Here is a 27,032-nt window from a genome sequence, read left to right on the forward strand (position 1 = left end):
TCTGCCTCCCTGGTTCTGGCGTAGCCCCCTGGCCCGATGAATAGCTAGGGGATTCGGGCAGGGGGCAACTGCAGCGCAGGCTAAGCGCTGGCCGAGGCGTCAGTGAAGCCGCCACGGGTAACCCTGCCTCCCGATTCTCGGTTCCGGTGCTTTTGCGCCGAGATGCAGCAGCGGGACACCGTGTCTTGGTCGCGCGACGTAGCGGGCCGCAGAGAAATCCGGCTCGGCGGGGCTTATGGAGCCTCCAGGCCGTCCTGACTGGGGGGTGGGGGTGGGGGTGGGGGAGCGGGAATGCCGAAGCGCTTACAGCCAAACGGGGAGAGACGCGCTGCCCCTTGGCGGCCTGCCTTTCTCTCCCCGCCCGCAGGCCGGTCTGAGTTTGCCAGCTTGTCCCTAAAAGGTGCTGCTTGGTCGGCGGGGGAGGGACCGGCCCCTCCCCAGCTTTTAGGCAGCGCCAGAGGTCCGGGGCGTCCAGCCAGCACCCGCCGCTCCCGGCTCCACTCGGCTCTCTCGCGTCTCCGCCGCCCGCCTTCTCCTCTTTCTCCAGCCGTCCGTTCCGTCGGTCTCCCAGCCGCCGCCGCCATGGAAGCCATCAAGAAAAAGATGCAGATGCTGAAGCTGGACAAGGAGAACGCGATAGACCGAGCCGAGCAGGCGGAGGGCGACAAGAAGCAGGCGGAGGACCGGTGCAAGCAGGTGACTCTCCCGCGAGAGAGGCCGGAGCCCTCTGGACACTCTGACCCAGGGCCCCCGGCTCCCCAAGCCCCATTAACCTTCCGGGTGCCCTTCGGAAAGGCGAGGGGCGGCCCTGGTCTCCCTCCTCCTCCGTCTCCTAAGGTGGCACGGGAGTCCCGAGGGGCCCTCCGTGGCTCTGAGTTCAGGGCGGCATCTGCCTCCCCGCTTCGCCACCCTCCCCCCCCGCCCCGCCTCTCCCCACAGCGGTGTCCCAGCCAAAGCATCTCCTGACTCCCGGCCTCCTCTCTCTTTCTTCCCCCGGCCCGCTCCCCACAGCTGGAGGAAGAGAAGCAGGGCCTGGAGAAAAAGCTGAAGGGAACCGAGGATGAAGTGGAAAAATACTCCGAAGCGGTCAAGGAAGCCCAGGAGAAGCTGGAGATGGCCGAGAAGAAGGCGGCCGACGTGAGTCGAGCGAAGGGCGGTGGGGCGGTGTCCAAGATCCGTGGGAGAGTGCTTTCGGGGTAAGGGTCGAGCCTGCGGGGCGGGGTTGGCCGGGGCGCACCGATGAGCAGCAGCAGCAGATGAGACGCGACGCCCCTGCAGGTATTCCGAGCGCTTTAAGCCTCGAGCAGCTGCTGCCTGTGGCGCCGGGGAGGGGCCTCGCGGCGGGTTCCGCACAGGGTAGATAGAAGTGACCGGTGCTTAAGCGAAGCATCGTCGGGCGCCGCGCCAGCCGCCCAAAAACCTGTCAAGGGCCTAGTTACGATTTCTGACCTCCCTTCGCTATTCTGGGCAGACCAGACCGGCTTTGACCCCTGCCGAAAAGGCACCGCAGGTGGCGCGGGCCGGGCGCGGGTAATGTTAACGCCCAGCCTTCGCGAAGGCACTCGGCACCCTATAAATAAACGCTCCTTTCCAAGTCGGGCCCGCGTCTGGGTGGAAACCAATCCGGGAAACTCAAGGAGCTGCTGCCACTTGGAGGACAGCCAGCGCACACTCCAGCGGTCAAATACCCCAGCGAGGAGCAGGACCCACGACTGGGAAGGCTGGCCCTGCCAGAAAGGAAAGCAGCCGGCGGCCCAGAGACACGGGGCCCTACTAAGAGAAGAGCAAGAGGAAGGCCCCTCCAGGCTTGCCAGTTCCCCAGAGCTCAGAGCTAAGGAAGCACGGGGGCCCAGGTCTGTCCTTGAACCCCCAGCCTTGGCTAGTGGATCAAATAATGCAGCCGAGATGGAAGGGCAAGGCAGGCCCCCACCCCCCCACCCCCCACGGCACAGAGAAGCTCCAGCTGCTGGAACAGAGCCGCCTCTTCACCAGGAGCAGCTTCTTCGCGGGGCCACCTCGGCCTTTCAGTGTGCAGGCTCTTCCAAGCTGCTGCCTGCTGGAGGAGCGGGGCTCTGCTGCTGAGGTGCGCAGAAGAATCCCTCCTCCCAATTATCAAGACCTGCCTGGAAACCAGGCCCCTCTGGCCCTGGGACCTGGCCCTTTCCCTACATGGAGCAACTGGAGCCCCAGCATCAGGGAACTGCTGCTGCCCCCTTGTCCCCAACCCAGAGCGCCCCCAGGACTCCTCTCCCCTCCCCCGGAGAACCCCCACACTTCCTGGAGCCGTGGAATTCAGCAGAAGCTGGAAGAAAAAGGGAGCACTGCCGCCCTCCTCTGGCCTGCCTCCTCCTCCTCTCCCTCTCGCCTTTGCTCATATTTGGTGATTCCCTGAGCCAGGGGAAGGAGGTGGGGCTGACGGGGAGGAGCAATGCCTTGGAAAGTCCAGCAGCTCCCTCTTTCATGGTGGCCCCATCGCCTCCTGCTGCACCCGGGGTTTCTCGGCGTCCTCCTTCCGTCCCTGTGCAGAACCCATTTCGCTCATCTTTCTGGATCCGTGTGGTGCTGCTGGAGTGTTCGGTTTAAGGGAATTGAAACTGAGCATTCAGACTCCTGTACTCTGGAGGTCTTAGGACAGTGTGGTCCAGTCACTTAGAGCAAGGATCAATCCAGTGGCAGGAGAACTGAATGGGAAGGGCTGCTGGGGTGGGTGGAAATTCCTAAAGCAAGCCATTCTGGCGAGGAGAAAAAGCAGAAAAAACTTAAAAAGCCAATGGGATTACACAAAATGTGTAATAAAGATCTGAAAACAAGCAACCCAAATGAAAAGAGACTCCGGTCACAAAAGAAGAGAACAGACAAGCAGTTTTGAATTGTTTGCTGGCATCAAGAAAGCAAAATCTCTGAAGAGTTTAGCAGAAGATGCTCATAAAAAGGGCTTTAGTTATATATCCAGAAATAAAAGGAGCCAGTCCTGCAGCTGCTCAAGGAAGAAAGCAACACACCAACAGGTAGCACTTTCCATCTCCTATTTCGGTACACTCTTCTCTGCCCCACCCCCCAAGTGTTTTCCATCAGACGTTTTGAGATGCACAAGGAATTAGTGGTGGATTAAGGCTTACTGGTGCCATAAGCACTGACAAATCTTGGTGCCCTCTCTTTGTACATACTGTACAAATGAAGCCAAGCTTAGGCTGCATAAAAGCTTTTGTGGTGCCCCATTTGGGCCTGGTACCCTAAGCACCAGGCCCAAAGGAGTTAATACACCATTGGCAGGAATGAAGCCTGAGACAAGAGAAATACCAGCCAGGTGGAGGAGAGCATCAAAGAGGCCAGGAGACACACAGATATCTGTGCCTTCAAACAAACGGGGGGGGACAACAATAAACAACAGGTGAAGCTTTCTGATGATATCTATGCCTTGGAAGGTCACAGAGCAGTTCATAAAAAGGCAGATCTAGAAGTATCCTGATGTGGTAATCAACATAAACCACCATGGATTTCTAAGAGAAACCTTGCCAGAGAAACTCTTGTCAGAGAAACTCTTATTCAATGTTTGATCATGTAACTTCCTTAATAGATCGTGAGAATGTACAGTCATAATACCAGCTGATTTCAGCAAAGCATTGGTGCACTGAAGTTCCTCACAATGCTTCTTCCGTCAAACTCCTTCGTAGTACTGTATGCCTTTGGAAGCCATGCCCCAAACTGGCCTTGGCTGGCCTGAAACCAGAGTTCCTGCCCTGTTTCACACCAGAGACAAGGCCTGAGATGAAGGGAATGTGCTGGCCTATCCAGGTCAATCCAATTCCACCCAGGAGCAAAGATTTGCTGAGTGGATGGTCAGGAAAGGCCATTTCCTGTAACTCTGGAGAAACAGAGATGTTTCAAATGGCAGGTGCCTTTATTTCCAAGCCTCATCCGAGAGACAGAGCTTGGAGCCGCCTTCTGTGGGTTGAGACAGCCACTGCCTGGGGTTCTCCCTGCTAGCCCCAATTCTCTGCCTGTCCACTCACCCGCCACTGTGCTGCAGCAGGATGGCAGCTTGGTTTGCTTCAGGACTGTAGATGAACTTACACCGCCTGGTCTCTGGCAGCAGAATCTCTGGCTTCATGGACTTCCTTCTTGACTTCCACCAGTGGGTTTTGCTCTCTGTGGGAAGCAGGGAGTGCAGATGAGGAGAGAAGGTCTTCACCTGCCCCTTTTTTCAGCTGGGGGGAGGTCCCGTTGGGATCGCAAGTCTGAGGACAACCCTGAGCCTGCCCTCCGCCCACCCCGGCTGAGAGCCAGGCTTTTTCCTTCAGCGAACTGGGCATGAAAAAGGATGGAAAGATAGCAGCTGATGGCATCAGTCAATACAAAAACTCCCACCTGCCAAGTCCAGGTATATTTGAAGAAAACCCCAAATCCTCTCTAGAGAGTCTGCTGGTTCTTCTAAGGCAGATGGCAACGTTAGACTCAGTGCCTTGGGTGGATATCTGGAGGCCCTGGAAGTCGAGAATGGGCTGCTTCGAGGGCGCTGGTCTAGCACCCCCCTTTGTCCAAGCAAAAAACACGGGAGGTGGATAATGCCAGTCTCCAGGTACGCCGCTAGGTGGCGTTGAACATGATTGGAAGGAATGGGAAAGTCCCGGAAGGCAGCCCAGGGCTCGGCCGAGGGGCAGCAGCGGGCTTTCTCTTCCCCTGCTGGGGCCCTCGAGAGGCCTCCCTAGCTTCGCCCTGCTCACCGCAGGGACCCCGGGGCGGAAACCCCAAGCGGAGGCCGCCGCTGTTCTTGAGCGGGCTCTTTAAGGCAGGGCCTGGCCGTGGGAGGGGGCGGCGGCACCAGCAGAGCGAAGGGCCGCCTCGTTCTCCACCCTCCGCGCTTCTTCCTGCTGGGCGGGCGGGCGGCAGAGGGAAGGAGGGCTAAGAGAGCGCGGCCCGAGAACCCCGCCAGCTGGCCGGTCGCTCAGTTCGCTCCGCGTTCTCGGCGGGTCCAGCGGGCCCTCCCTCCCTGCCCTGCCGCCCGCCCGCCCCGATTCTGGGACCATGGCCGGGGGCAGCTCCATTGAGGCAGTCAAAAAGAAGATCCAGACGCTGCAGCAAGTGGCGGACGAGGCCGAAGAGCGCGCCGAGCACCTGCAGCGGGAGGTGGACGCCGAGCGCCAAGCCAGAGAACGGGTGAGCGGCGAGCCCCGATGGGCATCGGGCGTCGAGCCCCCCACCCCACCCCCCGCCGGGCCCCGCTAGGGCTGCGCGCCGTTCCTCTTGTAAGCATGTGCAGAGGGCCGAGCAGCAGGCGGCGCTTTCGGGAGCAAGGGGGGGCTCCGGCTAGCCCTCCGCTTCGGATCGCCCTCCTGTCCTCCCGCGAGCGGCCGCGGCCCTGCGCAGGTACGCCGCCTCCTGTGTTCGGGCTGGCGCCGCTGCTCCTCCCCTTCTCCGTGGCTCGAGCGGAAGCGGGGAGGCAGCAGCGCCCGCAGCAGATGGCTTTCGGGAGCCCGCGCTGCTCTCCGCGGCCTCTGGATGGGCCGCTGGGGTGGCGGGAGAAGCAGCCCCCTAACCTCCCACCGAGCCAGGCCGCGGCCACCTGGAGAAGACCTGGGCGGGGAGCGGTCTGGCTGCTGCTAATTTCCCGTGGGGGTCGACAAGAGAGCGCTGGGCTGCCCGAGGACTTGTTTCCGCTTCCCACCTGGTCAGCTGAATGGGGGGGCGGCTTCTAGGAGAGATTGCCCCCCAAAGCAAAGGATTTAACGTGGGACAGGTTGTGCTGGTGAGGCCCCCGAGGTTTATCTCATATATAATGTGATATTATACTTATATTTATAGCATATTATATCATATCATGTTATATATTTGGAGCTCAGGATTGAAAGGGGGTGGTGGTCCTTGGTGTTGTCTGACCCTAGCTGTTTTCCTGCAGTTGCTCCATGAGTCAAACCAGGTAATTTCATCAGTGCTGGCGATGTTACCTGGTTACCTAGAGCATAGATAGTATTACCTATTTTGGATAATGAAAAATCTGCAAGAATATACAGCCAAGCTCAGAGAGCACCAAGGATGCCTCATATGGAGGAATAAAATGGCCTGGTGCGGCAGGACCCCCATTTTTTCTCCCCTTCCCACAAGAGGGGCTGCTGTCTTCACCGTGCAAAGGATTTCAGAGCTGCTGCTTTGAAGCTGTCTAGTTCGGTTTTGTCTGTGCAGTAACTGCTTTCTGGATCTTGTTGAATCCTCAGCTTCCTTCGCTGTGGAAACACCATGCGGGTAACAAGGGGACTGCCCTACCCCCCATGGCTGATCCAGACTGATTGTGGCTCTGCTCGGGTCCAGATGTGTGCATTTCCAAGCCCCGCGAACTGTTTGTGTTGCAGGGTGTGGAAGTGGAAGTTCTCCCCACTAGGCTCTGCTCTTTCGAGGCGGGTTGCCTTCAGCCCCCCCTTGATGGCTCAGCAGGGATGGGCTCAGGCTTCCCTAAAGCCACCTCAGGGCACCGGATGTCATGGGCAGCCCAGAAAGGAGAGCCCAGCCTCTGGGTGCAATGACCACACCCTGGAAGGAGAAGCCATGAATTGGGCTGGGCTGCTCGGACCTTTTGTCCTCCCCTCCTGCCCTGCGGCCTGGGTGCTCTGAGGCTCCTCTCCAGCCCAGGCCTGGTTACTTCATCCTGGGGTTGGATTGCGCCCCCCACCTTCCTCTCCAGCATGTTGTGTCATGCACCAGTTTCCTGCCAGAGCCCTGGGGAGAGGCTGCTTTTCTGACCCTCCCAATGGCCGAGTGGCTCCCCCCCACCAAGTTCTTGGGCCTCCCCCATGCCAGTGGCAGCTTGACCTGGCAGGATGCTCCTCCCTTGCCTGGAATGTGCAGAGTGGGGGGAGGCTGCCTTGCTCCTCCTCCTCCTCCTCGCAGAGCAAGCAGCCCACCTCCATTGGGCTGCGACTGCAATCAACAGGAAATCCTCCCCCCTCCCATTGTCCTCCTCCTCTGGGGAATTTGCTGCTGGGGGGGGGGGGCATTCCTCCCACTTTAGTCAGCACTGCCTAAAAGAAAGCAGCAGCGGCAGCAGGACTCCCTCCCCGCCTGTCCCACCCCTGCTGCTGCTGCTGCTGCTGCTTTACCCCTCCCCACCAGTCTTTGCAGGAGTTGAGTCAGCCTGCCAGGAAGGGCCTGTTGTTAGGGAGGGGACCTGGAGCCCCAGGCCGTGTATGGGAGCCCCCCCCCCCCAGTTCCTGTTCTAGCATAAAGTCTGGCTGCATCCAGAGGGTCTCAACGGGGGCGGGGGTGGGAGATCTTTTCCTTTTCCCCATCAGTGCTGCCGGAGTTGGCCGTGAGGCTGCTGTGCCCCAAACACTCGAGGTTCCTGGCTCCATTTTTATTCGTTTAGTGGGTTCATGGGTCACTTCCGGTTCCCAGCAGTCTCCAGGCCTGCCACGCCCAAGGCCCCACATTCCTCCTCCTCCTCCCCCTCCTCCTTTATGGAGCTCCTGCTGGCTTCTGGGGGCTGTACGCAGAGGCCACAAGGCCCCATGGGGCGGCAGCAGGTTCCCAGGCCCCACGGCAGGATGTAGGCTGAGGGGGGAGGGGTGGGGTGGAGTAGCAGGAAAGCCAGCCGCAGCTCTGCAGAGGGAGGCTGGGGAGCCCTGGAGAGGCTGCCCTCGGGGTGGGGGGCGGGGGGGCCTTGGTGGCCAGAGATGCCCCAGCACACCAGCCTCTGTGCCCAGCAGAAGCGCCCCTCTTTTGGCCTGCAGCCACGCACTGCCCTGCTCCCCCTCCCCCCATCGGCTACTCTGCCCTTGGGGCGGCTCTTTCCTTCTTCCTTCCAGGCCACCGCGGCCCCTTCCACCCCCTCAGCTGCAAAGAGAGGCTCCAATCCCTAGCCAAGCGGATTGGCTGAGGTGCTGGGTACATGCAGCTGTTGGGGGGGGGGGAGCTGCCACCCCCATTCCGTGGGAGGGGGATGTTCCCTGATGTTAGCAGGGATCTACGAAAGGCAAAGGGACTGCTGGGGGAATTGGGTCCCAGGCTCTTTAGATTTCCGGGCCAATAAGGCGCTGCCTATCGCCTGGGAGTGAATAAGTTCCTAGGGTGCTTCCCCCTGCACCCACCCACCCGTGAGCATCCCAGTCAGCAGCCTCGCGGCCATCTTCCTCCTGCTAATGAGTGGCTGCCCATTGCTGTCCTCAAATTGTGACCGTGCAATGCCGCTGTTCCATTTTCACAATTCCTTCTGACGCCCTCCCAAAAAGGGCTCCTGCCTGTCTTTCTCACTTTGAACTGAAGGGCAACCTTCACATCAGTTAAGTCGGTCAATAAAGGACAAGAACAATCTCAGAAATACGGAGGTCTGTTTCCTGTATTAAGTTGAAGCAGGATCAGACCCAGGAGTAGGCCCAGGGGACGACATTCACAGGAAGGGTAAAAGGGCTTTTATCGAGTGACTCTCATTATAATGGAGCCTTGCAGGCTGAGGAATACCTCCTCCCCCTTCCTGTGAATCAGGGGGGCCTCTGCCTGAGCCTCTTCTGAATATTACCGGTCTGCTGGGGCCCAAAGGCCTCTCACCGCCCCCTTGTTGCCCCATCGTTTTCCCGGAGGCCTACAGGAGGCTGGGGGCTTACAAAGTAGGGCCAGGAGGAGCGGAATCCCTCAGCACCTGAGGCTGCACCCAGGGCCTAGGTTCCATCCTGGACGTTTCTCTGAGGAAGGCAGAAAATGCGCTACTCAGGGGGGACCCTTGCCAGGCAGTCCCTGGAGATCAGTCGCCCTGGAGGGGCCTCGTTCCGGATGGCTCAGAGAGGGGGTGGTTCCTGGTATTCGTGGGAAGAATGACCCACCCACCCCGGGACGAAGGCTGGGGTCGGGTCCCCACCAGGATGTGTGTGTGTGTGGGGGGGGAGTGAATCTCCTGAAGTGGGAGGAGGCCCCTCTGGCTGAGGGCATGAGCCTTAAGCGGGTAGGTGGGTCTGGTCTCAAGGCCCTCGTTTCTTTGCAGGCCGAGTCAGATGTGGCATCTCTGAACCGCCGTATCCAGCTGGTGGAAGAGGAGCTGGACCGAGCGCAGGAGCGCCTGGCCACCGCGCTGCAGAAACTGGAGGAGACGGAGAAGATGGCTGACGAGAGCGAGAGGTGGGACTGGGGTTCACTGGGAGGCAGGCGAGGACCCTTCCTCGGATCAATCCAGAGGAAGCCCCGGGACGGCTGGGAAGGGCCGGAGGGTCCTTGCTGCTACTGGAGGCATAGGGAGGAGCGTAGCCCAAGAAATTTGCTCCCAGGAGACTATCCTCCCAAGATCCTATGAAGCGTGTCGGGCAGCCAGGGACCGCCAGCATTTGGGGTCTCGGGTAGCTGCTTCCGCGTCTTCCCACCCGATGCTGAGAGTCTCCCTTGGACCTTCTCTGCCGTGTGTTCCGAGGGTGCCCGCAGGGTCGTTTGGGAGGGGTCCATCTGACTGCCATCTTGGGGATTCTCCATATGCAGAAAATACAACCTGCAAATTGGAGTCTCCTGCAGGTGGCAGTGTTATGGAGCTTGCAGGAGAAAATCTTCCAGAGCACTTCGTTCTTAGTCACAGGGTCAAAAGAGCGAATCTTTAGGGTTCAGTAGAAGCACCTTTGCTGGAAGGTGTCGAGTCTCACGTTACACTTGCTGAGGCCCTCTGGGTCATCGGGCTCACGAAAGAGGCGAGCGAAGGGAGTTTTTCAGGAGAAGGCAGGCGTAATAGTCCAAGTCCCTCTCCAGCCGCACTCCGCCTGCCTAGCTGGCTGCAGAGAACTTGGTTGGGTTCCCTGAAGCTGAATCCGGGCCGTTTGAAGCCCTGAGCCTGGGAGCTGTTCCGGGAGGGGGAGGGGGGGAGGGGGAGGTCAAAGGCAAGGCAGGAGCTGTGGGGACTGCAGTCGCAGCCCAGGGACTCATAGCGCAGGGTTGGGCACTCCAGGGGCTGAGCAGAAACTAATGGGCAAGGCAGGGTGGGCTAGTGGGCGCAGGCCGGTTCTCCAGCTCAGCAGCGGCAGGAGGGCTTTCTTGACCGGAGCTTGTTTCCCCCAGAGGTATGAAGGTCATCGAAAACCGAGCCATGAAGGACGAGGAGAAGATGGAACTGCAGGAGATGCAGCTGAAGGAGGCCAAACACATCGCCGAAGAGGCAGACCGCAAATATGAGGAGGTGAGCCCTGGGGGCCCGGGCGGGGAGATGTCGGCCGTGGCGCTGGCTGCCTTTCGGGGGCAGGGGGGGCGTCCAGCCTGCCCATTTGATGAGGCTTTTTGCTTGCCAGGTGGCCCGTAAACTGGTGATCCTGGAGGGGGACCTGGAGCGCTCTGAGGAGAGGGCAGAGGTGGCCGAGAGGTGAGCACAGCTCCTTTGTCAGGGCGTGGAGTGGGAGTGAAGTGGCCCAACGGGCATGGGGCATCCGCCAGCTTCTCCCTTCCCCTGCGGTGTGTCTTCCTGTCTCGCAATCTGTCCGTTTCTCGGCTCCTGTTTGAGAAAGCACCCCAAGCCCCCCTGCAGGGAACGGATGGGCCAGAGCGGGCTGGGACCCAGGGCGGGGCCCTGGTGCACGAGTGGGAGGTGGCTCCTCCTGGGCTTCCCTGCATGGTGGTCCTTCCATCGTCTCTGGTCATGTCACGGTCCCTGCCTTAATGGGGCCCCTGACTCCGGATGGTCCTCGTCCAGCCCTGCGTCTCTAGGAAGGGGCAAGGCAAAGGGTGCCGGCAGGAGGGGCCGGCTGGCTTCTGTCCTGGCACAAACATCCTTTGTGCCCCTTGGATGGCTTCTCCACACTCTGAGCAGCCCCCCACCCCCCACCCCGGGCAGATCTTTGGGTGGGTGTGGGGGGAGGCAGCCCTGGCTGTGGGAAGGGTGGCCTTCTCCTCTGGCTAAACCTTGCGTTGCCTCCCCAGCCGTGTGAGGCAGCTGGAAGAGGAGCTGCGTACTATGGATCAGGCCCTCAAATCCTTGATGGCTGCAGAGGAAGAGGTACTGAGTAGGGGGCTCTCCTGCCCTCCTCTCCCTCGTCTTTTCGCGCCCTTGCTGCGCGCTCTCTCCTCTCCTGCTCTTCGCCCTCAGTCCTCGGTCTGGAGCCTTTCTCCTCTCTCCTGCCTCCTCTGCTGAGCTTCTCTGGCTGGCGACTCTCCCGGAGGCTGCTACGTGAGCTGTGGGGGCTCAGGGCTGGCTGCACCCCCATGGCAGAGATGGCCAAGGGACAGGAGCAGCACCTTAGGAGCCTCTCAGGGCCCGGCTTGTCCTTGGAGGACGCAGAGGCAGCGGGGGTGGGGGGTGTAGCGGGGGGTGGGCAAAACAGCAGCATCTCCCCACAGAAGCAGCCGCCACAGCCTGGATCTCACCAGGAAGGTGACCTAACGGCCTCTTCTCATCCCCCGAATGGGAAGGCAGGCAGGCTGGGCACCTCCCTCCCAAGGGCAGGCGCTTGAGGGGAGCCTGCTCCCCAGACTGCCCGTGTCTAAAGCTGGCTGGCTTGGGAGGCACGAGGGAAGAAGGTTCTGCTGGAACGACAAAGGGCCCCCTCCCCCCAATCCAGCTGGCTTTGTGCAGCTCAGTTTCCAGCCCTGCAGGAGGAATCTCTCCGGCCGTCTTCCTGGGAGCCCCCGCACACACTTTTTTTTCTTCTCCACTGATTCTCTCCCTCCCCTCTTTCCCTCTCCTCCTTTCCTTCCTTCCTTCCTTCCTTCCTTCCTTCCTTCCTTCCTTCTGTCCTGCCTCTGCCTCTGCCTCTGCCTCTCTCTGGCTGGCTGGCTGGGACCCAGTAAATGCGGGGACCTCGAGGAGGAGCTGAAAATTGTCACCAACAACCTCAAATCTTTGGAGGCTCAAGCTGACAAGGTAGGGGAGGGTGGATGGGGGAGCCCTATAAGAGGGAGGGTCTCCCAGCAGCACGAAGGCTTTGTGGGGGGCGAAGGGGGTTGCTGACTGCTGCACCTCGTATTTGATCCCTCCTCTCTCTTTCCCCTCTGCCAAGTATTCCACCAAGGAAGATAAGTACGAGGAGGAAATCAAGCTGCTGACAGACAAGCTGAAAGAGGTGAGGCTGCTTCTCGGGGGGGAGATCTGCAGGGGGTACCTGACCCTTGGCAGGCAGGCAGGGACAGGCTGCTGATGTCCGTCCGTTCCCCCACCCCAGTAGCGCCCCAGAAAAGAGGTGGCTCAATGGAGTGATAGCGGAGAGCGAGGAGCTCCCCCACCGGAGAGTCTCACTGCAGGAGGAACCTGCACCAGGAGAGCCGTCACGTCCCTCTGGGGGGCAGGCGCTGTTATCGGAGCCCCCTGCATTGACTCCTGTCCCCCCTGTTGCTGTGGTCTCTGCTGCCCTCCCTCTCTCCCTTCTCAGACTCCAGGCAGTTTCCGCCACATAGGTGCCCGGGGCTCCTCCCTGCTCGGGCGGGGGGAGCTCCGTCCCCTCTGCTGAGCGCCCCGTTTCCCACTGTCTGGGAAGCCCCGAAAGCTGCCCCAGGCCCTGCCGCTTCCTTGCCTAGAACGAGGGGATGGGGAGGCAGCTGGCGTGATGGCCAGAGCCCTCTGGCAGAACCACCAGGGCTGTCCCTGCCCTTATTCTCTTTAGCCTTCCCCTGCTCAGGTGTGAAGGACAGCAGGGAGCAGGTCGGACTGCGGGGGGGAGCCCAAGGGAGCCAGGGAAGGGGTCATGGCCTCCTTTGGGGGTCCAGTGGCTGAGGGTGGCTTCTGAACGGCTCCATGATTTCCCCTCCAGGCTGAGACTCGGGCAGAATTTGCGGAGAGGTCTGTGGCAAAGTTGGAGAAAACCATTGATGATTTAGAAGGTAAGCCCCCTCCTTCTCCCCCCTTAGTGCTTGGCCTGGGGGGGTTACGATGCCTGCAGGCAGCTGAGTGGGGGGCTATGGTGAGACATCAGTGCCTCTGCGTAAGAGTCCCCCCCTTCCCTCCTTCCTTCCTCTCACTTTCACTCTTTTCTCCCTCCTCCTCCTCCTCCTCCCTCACCACTGCCTGGCTGTCTCTCACCCCCTGCCTTACGTCCACCCTCCCTGCACGCTGGCTGCAGACGAGGTCTATGCCCAGAAGATGAAGTACAAAGCCATCAGTGAGGAGTTGGACAATGCGCTGAATGACATCACCTCCCTCTGAGCCCCAGCACGGCCGCACTGCCCTGCCCTGCCCGGCCACCCCCCGGCACCCCCTCCTCCTCCAGATGCCTTGTCAGCTCTCTCCCTTTCCCCAACTTCTCCACCCTGGGGGAGGGGGGGTGACAAGGTGGGGGGCAGGTTTCCACAGAGGGAGGGGGGCTTTTCTATGTCCAAGTGCCTTAGGGCTGCACTCTTGGGGGGCTGGCGGTGCTAAGAAAGCAGCCTGCCTTATGTAGGGTGGGAGACTTGGCGGGCCAGGGAAAGGCCCCCGCCTGGGTAGGACAAGAGACCCCAGGCCCCTGCTGGACCCTCCTGGCTCTGCCTGTCCCTCCCCCTTGCCTGTCCTCCATGGTGCCTTCCATGTTCTGTTCTCATCTCCTTCGTTTTAATAAACATCTCTCAGCTCTTTGCCTCTCTCTCCATTTCTGCCTCTTCATTTAAGCCCTTTGGTTGCGCCCATCAAGCCTCATGACCAACCCTAATCCATCGTGTGGGGGGGGGCTTGCCCTTTGGGGCCAAGCAGAGGTCGGGGAAGTAACGGAGCCAAGATCCCTCGCCAGGAGCCAGTCCCACGTTTCGCTGGCTTGGGGTTCCCAGGGTGGGTGGGGTGGGGGGGTAAGGGCCCAGATGAGTGGGGAAGAGGTCCAGGCAAGGCGTGTGGAGCAGCTCCAGGCGTCCGAGGCTCAGCAGTCTGCCAGGGGCACCAAAAGTGGGAGCCGAGCTGCCCGCCCTCCCGTGGCTGCAGCAGAGAGAGTCGGTCGGTGCCGTTTCCAGAATGACGCCCCGCAGCAGCTTCTGCTGTAAGGAGGGGCTCCCTGGGGGCCTGCTGGCTCCCCAGGCGGAGGTTCCCTGCTTCCACGCCTGCGCTTGTTCGAGGGGAGCAAGGCGGAAATCTGCGGGGGGTGGGGTTTGCTTCACTGGCCGTCCCAGGGGAGCCGCAGCTTCGGGGAGGGGGGGTGAATCGGGCACCTGGCCTCCCTGGTTTCTGTTTTCCTCTGCACTGACGGCTGTGTCTTCTTCCTTCCTTCCTTCCTTCCTTCTTCTCTGTTTCTCGCCACCACCGACGCCTCGGCCTCTTCTCTAGCACGCTTCCAGCAGGAGGCAGAGAAAAACCGTCTCCTTGCTAGAGAACTCCGGCTAGTCCTCAACGGCCTCCACAACTGAGTTAGCACCTCCCTGCCCTGGGAGGGCCCCTCCTGCTCTTTGGTGGGGGGGGCTGTAGCACCACTTTGCAGCCTGTGCTGGGTGTCCCTGCAGGAGGGCGAAGGGCTCGTGCCCGGGCTGCATCCAGGAAAGAGGGAGCGGGCGCTGGGGGTGCCCAGGGATGGCTTGTTCCGGGTGGGACCACTGGGGGGAGCATCTACCTGGGCTGGAGAAGTCAGGGCTTGGGGCGCAGTCCTGCCTAGCGGTGCCCCCTCTCCGTCTTTCCACCTTCTCTGAGTAGTTGCTGCTCTCTCGGTGCCCTCAGCCAGCTGCGATGCACCTGGTTAGGGTGGTGGGCTTGGCTGGCCTTCTCTCAGCCACCCCGGGGGAGGCTGCCCACTAGCATCTTGGGCCGCCCCTTCTGAGTAGCCGGCATCCTTGTAGCTACTGCTTTTCTTCGGAAGACATGAGACTGACGTGCCCCTTGGGTGTGTGTGTGTTTGTGTGTGTGTCTGTGCGTGTGCCTTCCTCTCACTTGGGTGGCTCTCCACCTGGCTGTTCTCTGCGCCTGTGCCTGGGTGCGTGTGTCCGTCGCTTGCCTTGTGTTTGCAGAGAACCTGGCCAGTGCCAAAGAGGAGAACGTCGGCATCCACCAGGTCCTGGACCAAACTCTTCTCGAACTGAACAATCTCTGAGGGGCTGAGCTGAGCCTCCCCCCGCAGCTCTGGGAGGAAGGATGGCCCCCTGCGGCCCAGGCCGATGCCGGTCCCTGTGCAGTCGGTGCAGCCCGCCTCACTTTCCAGAGAAGATATTAAAGCAAGCTGAGCAGCCAGGGTGCTGTGTGCCTGTGTCGTTTGTGGGGCTGGGTGCAAGATCTGCAGGGTGAGCTTCCGGTCTCTCTGCTGCTAATGGCCTGCTGGGACAACGGAAAGACGAGATTCGGGGTCCTTGGACCAGCCTCTGAAACCGTCCCAAGTCTTGGAAGCGAGAGTTGCTGTTCTCTGGTTTAACACATGAGATATTCCCGCCCACCAAAGTCTCCCGCTGGAGTCCAGCAAACGTCTTGCCACTGTGAGCCTTTCAGGGGCGGGATCACCCTTTGCTCCACCTAATCTACCTTCAACAGGGCAGCCTTTGGCTTTCCCAGCGGGAGTGGGTGGGGGGAGGGCTGTCAGGGGCTCAGCTCGGTGTCGTCCAGGCCACCGTTGAGAAACGGCCCTGTGCCCATCTCCTCCAGGAAGCGGGGGGGTTCAGGCACTCTCTTGCGAGCACCCTTCCCCTCTCTCGCTGGGGCAAGGCACCAGGCCATGGCAGGGAGAAGGCGACCCAGCTAATACACCCCTGTGCTTGAGGGCTGCCAGCCCTCTCTCCCTTCCCTGGAGGTGGGCAGTTGCTCTTCTGAATAGACGGCCCTAGGGAGAGAGCTGCCAGGGGATGGAAGGCAGGAGACGAGCCAAACCAAAGGCTGGCTCATACCAACAACCTCCCCCCACCCACATCGTCCTCATTTCCTCTGGATGCCCCCGAGATGATCTCCCCTCTGTTCCCCTTTCAACCTGTTTCAAGTGGGATGAAAGGCCGCACGGCCTGTACAGCGCCCAGCATTCAGTGAAAGGGAGGGGCCGCAGCTGCCGTCTCCTTTCCTTGGGCTTACTGCGTTTGCAAGAGGCGACTGCAGGAGCAATGCAGTAAATCCCCATCGGGGGCCCAGCGTTGCATTCGAGGAAAGGGCCTCCCTTCTGCCCCGAGCTGCTCACCTGGGAGCCTCTAAGCAACCGCATGCAAGTAAGTGGTCAAAGCAGGTGGAAGAGGCCTGCGCAGGTAAGGGGGGCCAGTTGCTTGCTCCCCTCCCAGAATCATCCTATTCTCTTCTGTTGGTGAGAACCCCAAGTCCCAGCTGCCAGTTCTTTAGCTGTGATGTCCTTAATGGGCACAAGGCTCGGCCCGAGACCCGGGATGGCATATATTGGCGCCCATGTGTGGCTCCGAGCAGGGTGACCTTTTGCAACTGACCGGTGGAAATTTGGTCAATGCTCAGGTTTTCTATATGCTGCCCATAACCTTTTTGGTCTGGCACCCAGTGGGCTGATAACCACTGGGACTACCATGGCCGGTTGATGCCATAATCTTTCAATTTTCAGCTCTTGATACTTTGTGATCTCCAATTCTTTGTCTTCTACTATCCCTTGGTAGTGCCACGCCAATTATTCACACTTCCCTCTTTTCAAGCACAATTGTCTCTGTTGTGAGCAAATGCACAAAGTCTGGGGAACAAACAGGGTGAACTCGAACTATGAATACATGAAGGTAAATATGATATAGTTGGAACAACAGAAACTTGGTGGGATGAAACCCATGACTGGAACATACTGGTAGAAGGATACAAACTATTCAAAAAAAACAGACCCCATAAAAGAGGAGGTGGAGTTGCACTGTATGTAAAGGGCCACTATATTGCTACAGAAATGCATGAAACCAAAGATGTAAACCACCTAGAATGCATATGGGTCAATATAAAAGAAAAAGATAATGACATGGCCATAGGTGTATTATAGGCCACCCAATCAAGCAGAAGAAATAAATGTCCTTTTTGCCAGCCAACTAACAAACATATGTAGGAAACACACAACAATAGTAATGGGAGACTTCAATTATCCTGATACCAATTGGAAAACTAATTCTGCACCAAGTGAGAAATCAAATAAGTTCCTAACCAACCTAGCTGACAACTTTGTTGTCCAAAAGGTAGAGGGTGAAACTAGAGGGACAGCCATCCTGGACTTAATTCTTAAAAACGGAGAAGAAGTGATAGAGGGAGTTGAAACTGCAGGAACCTTGGGTGAGAGTGACCCTGTCATACTAGAATTCAACATAACACAAACACAAGCAATAGAACATAATGATACCAGAGTCTTGGATTTTAAAAGAGCTGATTTCAATAAACTCAGAAAGAACTTGGGAAAGATTCCATGGATGAAAATCCTAAAGAGGAAAACAACTGTAGAATCTTGGGAAACTCTAAAAAGTATGATCATAGAAGCCCAGACCAGCACAATACCACTGAGAAAGAAAAACAAGAAATCCACAAAGAAACAAGCATGGCTGCACAAAGATCTCTCTGGCAAATTGAAAGAAAAAAAGGACAAGTATAAAAAATGGAAAGAAGGACATACAACTAAGGCAGAATATCAGCAGACAGCCAGAATCTGCAAAGACGGAGTCAGGATAGCAAAGACTCAGAACGAACAAAGACTTGCAACAAAAGTCAGAGATAATTTAAAAAGTTTCTTCCCACATATAAATAACAAGAAAAAAATCAAGGAAACAGTCGGTACACTAAAGAGAGAAGATGACAAGGAAGTAACAGGCAACAGAGAGAAAGCAGAACCGCTTAACTCATTCTTTGCATCCGTCTTCACACAAAAAGAAACTATAGCTCAACCCACCAAAAACAACTGTAAAAGACAGATTAAAAATAAAAGTTTTAAAAAAGCAAAAAAAATAGTAAGAGAACACCTGTCTGATCTTGATGAAATACAAATCACCGGGATCTGACAGATTACATCCCAGAATTTTAAAGCAGCTGGCAGTGGTCATCTTAGAACCACTGCACCACATGGGTTGCCCTCTCCCCTCTTGGGAAGAGCTTTATAGCTCCCGCTACCTTAAGAAAATTCAAAACATCCTCAAAGATCCATCTCATCCTGGGAACCCTTTACAGAATAATAAAAACAAGGATAAATAGGCTGGAAACAGCTTCTATCCCACGGCAGTTGCTCTTTTGAATTCTGCTGTATAGTGCAGTGCTGGCGCGAGGTTTTTTGGTTTAATATGTGGAGGGTGAAGGATGTGTGTTTGTATTTATTTTCATTGTCATGATGTACACTGAAGATGGTATTTAATTTCATTGTACGAGATGCAGTGACAATAAACTAAACTAAAACTAAACTGAACAATGGATGGATGCGATTTACCTAATGGTAAAGACTGCAACAATGACACCATTAAAGCCAACCTTTTTAACACATCTTTGGCTCAGTATTTGTAAACAGCAATGGATATTTCCTAATCGAACCACAGACAACTACAACGATCTAATACATATTGATTTTACAGAAGACAATGTTGAAAAAGCACTACGCAATCTAAAACCATCTCTATGTATTGGGCCAGATGGAATATGTGCCTACTTCTTAAAAAAGCTATCCACTGCCATAGCCAAACCTCTAAGCATAATCTTTGAAAAATCTTTCAGGACCAGCTCCTTGCCAAAACTATGGTCACTAGCCACGGTCATCCCCATCTTCAAAAAGGGAGACCCCAGCCTAGTTGAAAATTACAGACCAATCTCCTTATGCTGCGTCACCTGTAAAGTCATGGAATCAACTATTAACCAATCCATTATCCTCCACTTAGAGACAACCAACCTACTCTCTAACGAACAATTTGGTTTAAAAGAAAAAAAACTATCCTGTCATCTGCAACTCTTACATGCAAAAACATATGGACTACACAACTTGATCAGGGCAAAACAATAGATGCAATCTACACAGACTTCTGTAAAGCCTTTGATTCAGTGGTACACGACAAACTACTCCTAAAACTAAAATCTTATGGTATCTCTGGACAGCTGCATAACTGGATAGAAGCATTCCCGTCAAACAGGCACCAACGTGCCTACCGTCCCTGTCCTATTGTTTCTTTTTATTTTCTTATACCTATCCATTTCATGTATTCATAATCATGTTTATACTTATACCTGTTATCTTATAATCGCTTGACAAAATAAAATAAATAAAAAATAAAAATAAAGCTATTCAAGGAGAGAAGCAACCTGGAGTTAAGGAGAAACTACTTCCTGATAGCGAGAACAATTAACCAGTGGAACTTCTTTGCCACCAGAAGTTGTAGGTGCTCCATCACTGGAGGCTTTCAAGAAGAGACCGGACAGCCGCTTGCCTGGAACGGCATAGGGTCCCCTGCTTGAACAGGGGGCTGGACTAGAAGACCTCCACGGTCCCTTCCAGCTCTATTCTGAATATAATACGAGGCGGGCACGGCCGTCCATCATAGGCACCGGAAGGGGCTCCAGAAGCATCCGGAGGGGCGGGGCCGTCTAGGGGCGCTCAGCTGACACCTCCCCCGCCCCGCCCCCTCCTCCGCGAGGCCGACGCTCCCCTGGTCTGCTGGGCGGGGCGCGCGGGGGGGAGGGGAGAAGCGCTGGGCGGGGGCGGGCGCGCGCGGGGGCGCGGGCGCGAGGCGGGCGTCGTGGGCGCGTCTGCCGGCCATGACGCTGCCGGTCTTCTTCGGGTGCGCCTTCGTGGCCTTCGGGCCGGCGCTGGCGCTCTTCCTGCTGACGGTGGTGGGCGAGCCGCTGCGGGTCATCATCCTGATCGCGGGGTGAGGCCGAGGGGAGGGGCAGGTCCGGCGGGTCTCTTCCTGCGGGCAGGGGCTGACCGAGTCTCCCCCTCTCCCCCAACCTCAGGGCCTTCTTCTGGCTGGTGTCGCTGCTGCTCTCCTCGCTGGTCTGGTTCGTGGCGGCCAAGGCCAGCGACCCGGCCGACCAGGCGCTGCAGCGGGGCCTGCTGGTCTTCGGCGTGCTCTTCTCCGTGGCGCTGCAGGAGGCCTTCCGCTTCCTCTACTACAAGCTGCTCAGGTGGGCCGGGAGGGGAGGGGAGGGGAGGGGGGCTCAGAGGGAGCGGGAGAGGCACAGGCAAGGCGCGGGGTGGGGGGACGGACGGACGGACGGACGGACGAGAGGGAAGGGAAGCCGGCGCGGTCTTAGGAGCCGGGCGCGAATCGGGCACCGCCGAGCCGGACTGGCGGGGCTGCCCGTCGCCTTTGTCCCGCCCGGTAGACAGGCGGGCATCCGCCGGGCCCGTGCCCTGAAGGCCGCTGCTCCCTCCGGGGCGCCCCCCACCCCCACCCCGCAGTGCCTCCAGAGTGGGGCTTCGTTTGTTTCCCTGGGGGCGGTGCGGTTGCCCGGGGCCCTTCCTCCCAAACACAGGACCCGGAACTTAGGTTTTCTTTACGGTTGTCCTGCATTGTGGGCTCCTCCTAGTCGGCCTGTGATTCCCCCAGGACCCCAGCGCCTCCCCCGCCCCCCCCCCGTGGCTCGCCAGTAGCACCCAAGCCATCCTGCGCCCAGAGCCCCTTGGCAGAGCCGGATGGCGGCGTATGAAGTATAAACAAGCGGTGCTTGTGCCGCCTTCCCTGCCAAGGGAACAAGGGAGCGCATCAGGAAGGGGCTCTGACACCCCCCTCGACCCCAAAGCTTCCTCAGGGGTCCCTGCCAGAGCTTGGCCTGAGGGTCTGTCACAGAAGCTCAGGGCATCATGGGGTGTTCTGCTCTGCACCCTGGGAGGCCACCTGATTTGGACCACCTGCCTCTGCCCCCTCCCCATTACCACTCCCTGCTTGCCCTCGTCTCCAAGCCTCCGATCCGCCCCTTCCTCTTCTTGGCTGTTCGCTTTTGCCTCTTTGCAGCTTTGGCTTTTCTGACTTTCTCAGCTATTTGGCAATACATGCACTCATTTCCCATTCCTGTTACATTTAACTATTAGTCAGAAATTCCCCGTTTACCTAAATGCTTTTTTAATTTACCATGATTCCCCCTCCCCCCTTCATTGGATATGGTGTATTACTGGCACTGACTGCAGTTGGGACTGGCAGTTCCACCTCTAAGCAGTCATAAAATGAAACAGTTCTAGCTGTGGTCATTAGGCAATCACCTGCAAATCACCCCACCTGAGTGAGGAGTCACAGGACCGTGATTTGCAACTTCCTGCTGGCTTCCCCTTTTACTTTGCTTGTCAGAAACTGGCTGTGCAGATTGCAAGTGGGGATGCCATGTCCACTGAAAATGCACACCAGGGTGCCCAAATCACAATTGCATAACTATGGGGACCCTGCAACGATGGGACTTTGAGACTGGTCGTAAATCTCCAGTCCTAACTTTGAACAGTCACTGAACAAGTAGTTGGTAAGCAAGATTGTTGCTTGGGTTGTATTTTCAGCCTCTTGTTGCAGAGATGCTTCCGAGCTGCCTTGCTCTGTGAGGATCCTGCAGGTGGAATCACACCTGTACTTCTTTCTCTAAGCTTGCTGTAATCAAGTTTCTGTGTAGGACGAGGCTCCAGTTTTTTCCTGTTGTGGTTTGAACACACTGGTTGCTGCTCAATGTTTCTACGGCACCTCTTCCCCAGGTCTTCCTCATTGATTAGGGTCCGATCCAGGAGGAGCTTGTCTCTTCTTCTTCGTTCTTCCAGAAAACGGAATAACCCACAGAAGATAATATTTGCATCTTGGTTGAATCGTGAAGTGCTTAATGTTCTCTCAGCTTGGCTGTTTTCTCGCAGATATTTCATTACCCAACTAGGTAACATCATCAGTGCTGGAAAGGGGAGGGGTTTGTTCTCTGTTTAGTTACAGTGGCTCCCCTGTCATTCAGTGTTGGTGTTTTGTTGGTAGTTCCTTGATTAGGGTTTTGTTTATTATTTGATTATCTGCGTTCATAGTTCCTTCATTGGGGCATTGTTTGCCACCAGATTGTTAATCCTGGGGTTAATCTTTACAGATTAGCAGAGTTGAAAGGAACCTTGTAGGTCATCTAGTCCAACCCCTGCCCAAGCAAGAGACCCTATTTGAAAGCCTCCAGGGATGAAGCTCCCGCCACTTCCGAGGGCAACTGTGGATTGTTCTCACTGCCAGGAAATTCCTCCTTATCTCCAGGTTGAATCTCTCCGTTTCCTTGTCTGGCCTTCAGGTGCCTTGGAAAATAGCTTGACTGGGGCAGCCCCTGAGATATTGGAGCCCTACTCTCCGGTCCCCCCTGGTCCTTTTCTTCCCTGGATTAGCCATGCCCAGTTCCTGCAGCCATTCTTCTTCATCTGTTTCAGCCTCCAATCCCCTCATCACCCTGGTTGCTCTTCTCTGCACTCTTTCTACAGCATTCCGAGAACCAAGAAGAGACTGGACAACTGAAATGATACCGGGTCTCCTGCTTGAGCAAAGGGTGGGACTAGAAGACCTCCGAGGTCCCCTTCAAACTCTCTTATTCTGTAAAGCTTCAGCACAATTGAGCTCAAATGCCCCCACCTTTTTTTAAACTTTCACAAACGGAGAAAGAACAAAGAAAAGGAGAGAAGGAAGATACTCAGTTTCATTGAGCGCCACATCAGGGTTGTGTTTGGCCACCTCAGCGGGCCGGGTGTGTGTGGCCAGCTTGATGTTACTTGTGTCGGTGGCGCCTGTGGTGGGCCGAGAGCTCTGCCAGCCAAAATGGACTTCCCAGCTCTGTTTTTGGCTGCGACGGCCCCCTACAACCCTCTGCCAGCAAAAACGTAGCTGGGGAGAGGCACTGCGGGCCAGTCCTTTGCTGCTTCCAGGGTGGCCCCGCAGGTCAGATCTGGCCCCTGGGCTTTCAGTTTGACACCCCTGCTCTAGAGCCTCGACATCTTTTTTTATAATGTGGATACTAAAACTGGATGCAGGACTCCAGGTGTGGCCTTACTAAGGCTTTGTAGAGTGGTATTAGTACCTGCCTTGATCTCTATCGAATCCCTCTGTAATGCAATTTGGGATAGCATTGGCTTTTTTGGCTGCCGCTGCATGCGGCTGGCTCCTATTTCGCTGGTTGTCCACCGAGACACCAAGATCCCTCTTCAGTTCCTCCTATTGAGCCTAGTTTCACCACATCTATATGTGTCCTTTGGGTTTTTCTTGCCTAAGTGTAGGACTTTGCTTTTCTCTGTATTGAATTTCATGTTGTTAGATAGGGCCCAGTGTTCCAGTCTGCCAAGATCCACCTGGGTCTTGAGCCTATCTTCTTTGCGTGTTGGCTATTCCTGCCAGCTTAGTGTCATCCGGATATGTGTTAAGTTCCCCTTCTATTCCCTCGTCTAAGTCATTTAGGAAGATATGGAAGAGTCCTGGGCCTAAGATGGAACCCCACTGCTTACTTCCCTCCATGTAGACTTAGACCCATTAAGGACTACTCATTGAGTACAGTTTGTCAGCCAGTTGCAAATCCATCTGATGGTTATGGTGTCTTTTTTCTAGCTTACCAAGAAGTAGGTTGTGGTCTACTTTGTTGAATGCCTTGCTGAAGTCTTAAGTGTATTATGTCCACAGCATTTTGCTGGTCTACTAATTTAGTCACTATGTTGAAGAATGAAATAAGATTGGTATGACCTGTTTTTAACAAACCCGTGCTGACTGCTAGTTATTACTTTACTTGTTTCTAGATGCTGGCAGATCTATTTTTTTAATTATCTTTGCCAGTACCTTCCCAGGTATTGATGTTAGGCTGACTGGACACACAGGAGCATCTCATGTGTCTGTATGCACAGCCACAGCCACACACACACACACACACACACACACCAACTTTGAAGCTTGCCCCCACGTCGTCTCTCCTAGAGACAGGGACTCGACCACTTTGGGGCTGGCCAGGTGCCCAAAGCCAAGGGGACCAGCCTGCACCCAAGGCCGCAGCCAGGAAGTCTCCTCCTGTGTCAGTGGAGGTCCAAGCCTGCAGGGGGCGGCAGCTTCAGCCCAGGTGATCTAGGACTCAGCCTCTGCTTTTCCTTCCCTCCCCCAGGAAGGCGATGGAGGGGCTCCTTGCCCTCAGTGAGGATGGCTGCTCCCCCATCTCCATCCAGCAAATGGCCTACGGTACGTTTCCAGAGGGACAGCTCAGGGGTACCTGGGGAAAGGCAGCTTTTGTGGACTCGGGGACCCCACGGGTGGGGGGGGTAGGGATTCCTGGGGTGCTGGGAAGAGAGCTTGAAGAAGGAGAGCCCCTGCTGGTGAGAGCAACCCTCCTCGGCCCAGAAGGAAGCCCCGTCCCAGGGCCAGAGTGGACAGGGTGGGGGAGGGGTGAGTGGCCAAAGGCCCTGCTGGATGATGGGGGGGATAGACTGGCCCTTCTGGGCCCCGCTCAGGCCAGCGCCTTCTGTGCCCACAGTGGCCGGCCTGGGGTTCGGGCTCATGAGCGGCGCCTTCGCCATGATCAACCTGCTGGCGGATTCCCTGGGGCCTGGCATCGTGGGCATCCAGGGAGACTCCCAACTCTACTTCCTGACTTCAGGTACAGCTGTCCGTGGTTGGGTGAGGGGAGGCCTTCTCCACCCCCACCCCCCTTCACTGTCTCTGTCCCCACAGCCTTCATGACTCTGGTGCTGATCCTCCTGCATACCTTTTGGGGCATCGTCTTCTTCCACGGCTGTGAGACGCGGCGCTGGGGGGAGGTGGCAGCTGTGGTGCTCTGCCACCTCACTGTCTCTGCCCTTGTGAGTAGCGCCCCTCAAGGTGGCTGTCTGTGTGTGTGTGAGAGAGAGAGAAAGAGAGAGAACAGAGACCACTAGGCTGCAGTGAACATGCCTGCCAGTTGGCACCTTCCAGGCCTGTCTCTGCTTTAGCTACCCCAATGGATGGACCCACGTCCCCTGGGGCTGAGGAGGGACTTAGTCCTGGTGGCCTTTTAGTGTTGTGATAACGGAGATGCTGCCTCCCAAGTGCCTCCTGAGAATCCAGGGCCCCAGCCGGGCAAGGCAAACCCCCACCACCCGGACTCTGCTGGCAACCACCACCACCACCCCGGACTCTGCTGGCTCTTTCTGCCGGTCAGTCCCTGGCAAGGAGCTGCGGGGGCGGCTGTAGGCAACTCCGCCTCCTCTATGTGCAGCTGTGGTGCCCCTCTCCAGCCTCGGGAAGGCAGGGGGCTTCCCATTTCACCTCTGAGAACCCCCAGGCACGAGGCGGGGGTGGGAGGCCTCTCTGCCAGAGGCCAGCCGGGGGAGGGGCTGACCTGCCTCTGCTTCTGCTTGCAGACCTTCTGGAACCCAGTCTACCTGGGCAGCCTTTTGCCAGCATACCTGCTCATGGTGGCCATGGCGGTGTGGGCTTATCATCTCTCCGGAGGCTCCAAAAAGAACCTGCAGCACTTCCTCCTGTGTGAGTGTCATCCCAGCTCCTGCCCAAGGGAGGCCGCCTCAGGTCCCGCTCCCCACTGGGCAGTTGCCCCTGGGATAACCCCCCCGTCCCCGTCCCCCACCCCTGGCCAGCTGGCTCAGCTCTCTCCAAGTGCTGCACTCCCATTTCACAGGCCTACGGACCGCACCCCAGGCAGGATCCTGAGCCTTCCAGCCACCCTGCAAGGAAGTTGGGCCCCAGGCTCTCCGGAGGGCATCGGATGATTGTGCCCTTGGAACACGGGGGCTGAAGATGGGACTAGACCAGCGGAACGGCTGCCCCCAACCAGCCCCAGGAAATCCGTCTGTCCTCTTGGAATCTCGCCGCATCTCCCCTTTGGCTCCTGAGACTTGTTGGGGGGGGGGGGCGGGTTAGCCGAGCAGCCAGGCAGCCTGTAGGGTGCAGAGAAAGGCTCCTTGATCTGCTGCTGCTGCTGCTGCTCTCGGGGAGGGGAGGGGAGGGGACGGAGGAGGGGGTCAGGTGGAGCAACCAGTCTTGCCTTGCTTGAAAGTCGGGAGCAGAAGCTGAGCAGGGCCGTGGCTTCCCTTCTTCTTAAGTAGCACCAATAAAGAGACTGGCTAAAAGCTTGTGTTTGTTCGGGGATGGGGGGGGCAGGTGGCCTTAGCCTCCCGTGAGGTCCTGGGTCAGCCGGTGTGGCTGTAACTGTGCAAAAGGGCCGCCTGCCACCCCATGCGGAGCTGGACGGATGAGCAGGAGGCGTCTGGCAGCTTCTGAGGCAGCAGCAATGAAGTCCAAGACCTTGGGGAGCCTCTGGCATGGGGGGGGGGCTGGCATGTGTGTGCCTTGGGGGGGGGGAGCCATGGCTTGTTGTAAGCCAATCCTATGTGGCTTGTCGCAGGTTCAGTGTATTGCGTGAATGTCAGCCAGCAGTAGATTCTGCATCCTGAACAGTAAGTCCCTTCAGTCTTGGGCTTGGCTGGCTTTCGTTTCTGGTGCCCATCTCACCCAATGTGGGGCAGGATTGGCTTCCTTGAAGCCAGCCACCCCCGGCACGCTGACTGGCGCTGGGGGCTTTGCAGGGCAGGCGCCATGGGGAGAACGGGGGGGTGGCGGCTTTTGTTGCAAGGTACAAACGCTGACAGCCTTAGTTGGCGCAGACTTCTTAGCCAGCTCAGTCTCTTCCCCCACCCCTCGCCCTTTCTCTGGCACTGAGAAACAGACCCCCCGCCCCCTACCCTGGACAGGCAGCGGGCCCTTGACTTACAGCCTTAATTGGGACAAGTGAGGCAGTTAAGTGCCTTGTGCCCCTTTTTGCCACAATCGTGTTAAGTGAATTGCTGTAGTTGTTGTTCGGCTGTTAGGCTTTCCCCCTTCGGCAGGGAAAGTCACCGAAGGCCATGACGTGATGCCGCAACCGCCATGAATACCTGCTGGTTGCCAAGTGCTGGATTTGAGTCATGTGAATCATTAGTCACTTTCTTCACTGCCCTTGTAGCTTCAGACACTTGCTAAACAAATGGTTGTAAGTTGAGGATTACCTGTAAATGTAAGACTTTTTAATTTTCCTCTGAGGATCTGCCGCTCCCCTTTGATAACTCCCAGGCCATCTTGTGGCCGTCAGTTCCACAGCAGAATCGCGTGGCATCTGCTGAAACCCTTCTTTCCCTCCGAGTGGCCAGGCAGGAGATGCCAACAGCCCTCTTGGTGTGGATGCTCGTAGTTCATGCTTCATTCTAATTGTGTTTTTTTCTCCCCCTGTACATGTCTCTCCTGGGTATTTTTTTGCTGCTGCTTTTTTCAGTTGGCCTACTGGGGTGGCCCTTACCCAGAGCTTGGGGAGGGGGCAGGTCATCCTTTGCCTGCAGCTGCTT

The 27,032-nt window shown here is 57.2% G+C and overlaps 2 protein-coding genes and 1 long non-coding RNA gene across 11 annotated transcripts; 2 read left to right on the forward strand and 1 right to left on the reverse strand.

Moving 5' to 3' along the window:
• Nucleotides 1-509: 509 nt before the first annotated feature.
• TPM2 (tropomyosin 2) lies at nucleotides 510-15,058 on the forward strand. Of its 9 annotated transcripts, none has more exons than XR_015742433.1 (9): nucleotides 510-696; nucleotides 1,012-1,137; nucleotides 8,966-9,099; nucleotides 10,018-10,135; nucleotides 10,245-10,315; nucleotides 10,870-11,809; nucleotides 11,946-12,008; nucleotides 12,693-12,762; nucleotides 13,002-13,493. XR_015742433.1 is itself a non-coding variant. In XM_026720781.2 (9 exons), exons 1-9 carry the CDS (start codon nucleotides 583-585, stop codon nucleotides 14,919-14,921), a joined length of 855 nt encoding a protein of 284 aa, XP_026576566.1. In that variant the 5' UTR covers nucleotides 510-582; the 3' UTR covers nucleotides 14,922-15,058. The 9 variants fall into 9 exon arrangements, 8 of the variants coding, with proteins under 8 accessions (XP_026576566.1, XP_026576564.1, XP_026576565.1 ...); XM_026720781.2 differs by lacking the exon at nucleotides 13,002-13,493 and adding an exon at nucleotides 14,839-15,058 and having other exon boundaries at nucleotides 10,870-10,945; XM_026720779.2 differs by lacking the exon at nucleotides 13,002-13,493 and adding an exon at nucleotides 14,839-15,058 and having other exon boundaries at nucleotides 11,734-11,809.
• Nucleotides 3,883-5,005, reverse strand: LOC148127476 (uncharacterized). Its single transcript, XR_015742434.1, has 2 exons — nucleotides 4,369-5,005; nucleotides 3,883-4,149 (listed from the first exon to the last, which is right to left on the reverse strand). It is a non-coding gene; the product is annotated as an uncharacterized LOC148127476 (long non-coding RNA).
• Nucleotides 15,059-19,416: 4,358 nt separating the features above from the next.
• LOC113449689 (gamma-secretase subunit Aph-1b-like) lies at nucleotides 19,417-25,784 on the forward strand. Its single transcript, XM_026720797.2, has 7 exons — nucleotides 19,417-19,626; nucleotides 19,712-19,882; nucleotides 23,828-23,901; nucleotides 24,194-24,316; nucleotides 24,391-24,518; nucleotides 25,059-25,182; nucleotides 25,334-25,784. The coding sequence occupies exons 1-7, from the start codon at nucleotides 19,514-19,516 to the stop codon at nucleotides 25,363-25,365; spliced, it is 765 nt and encodes a 254-aa protein (XP_026576582.1). The 5' UTR covers nucleotides 19,417-19,513; the 3' UTR covers nucleotides 25,366-25,784.
• Nucleotides 25,785-27,032: the final 1,248 nt, after the last annotated feature.

Source organism: Pseudonaja textilis, chromosome 2 (assembly GCF_049901715.1).
Source record: "Pseudonaja textilis isolate UNSWEBS1 chromosome 2, rPseTex1.2, whole genome shotgun sequence".
Classification (NCBI taxonomy): domain Eukaryota; kingdom Metazoa; phylum Chordata; class Lepidosauria; order Squamata; family Elapidae; genus Pseudonaja; species Pseudonaja textilis.

Coding starts and splice junctions, on each gene's coding strand:
- LOC113449689 (XM_026720797.2), top strand. CDS start 19,514: ATGACGCTGCCGGTCTTCTTCGGGTGCGCCTTCGTGGCCTTCGGGCCG. Junction 19,627..19,711: donor GTCATCATCCTGATCGCGGG/GTGAGGCCGAGG, acceptor CCCCAACCTCAG/GGCCTTCTTCTGGCTGGTGT. Junction 25,183..25,333: donor CCTGCAGCACTTCCTCCTGT/GTGAGTGTCATC, acceptor CCCATTTCACAG/GCCTACGGACCGCACCCCAG.
- TPM2 (XM_026720781.2), top strand. CDS start 583: ATGGAAGCCATCAAGAAAAAGATGCAGATGCTGAAGCTGGACAAGGAG. Junction 1,138..8,965: donor CCGAGAAGAAGGCGGCCGAC/GTGAGTCGAGCG, acceptor GTTTCTTTGCAG/GCCGAGTCAGATGTGGCATC. Junction 12,763..14,838: donor AACCATTGATGATTTAGAAG/GTAAGCCCCCTC, acceptor TTGTGTTTGCAG/AGAACCTGGCCAGTGCCAAA.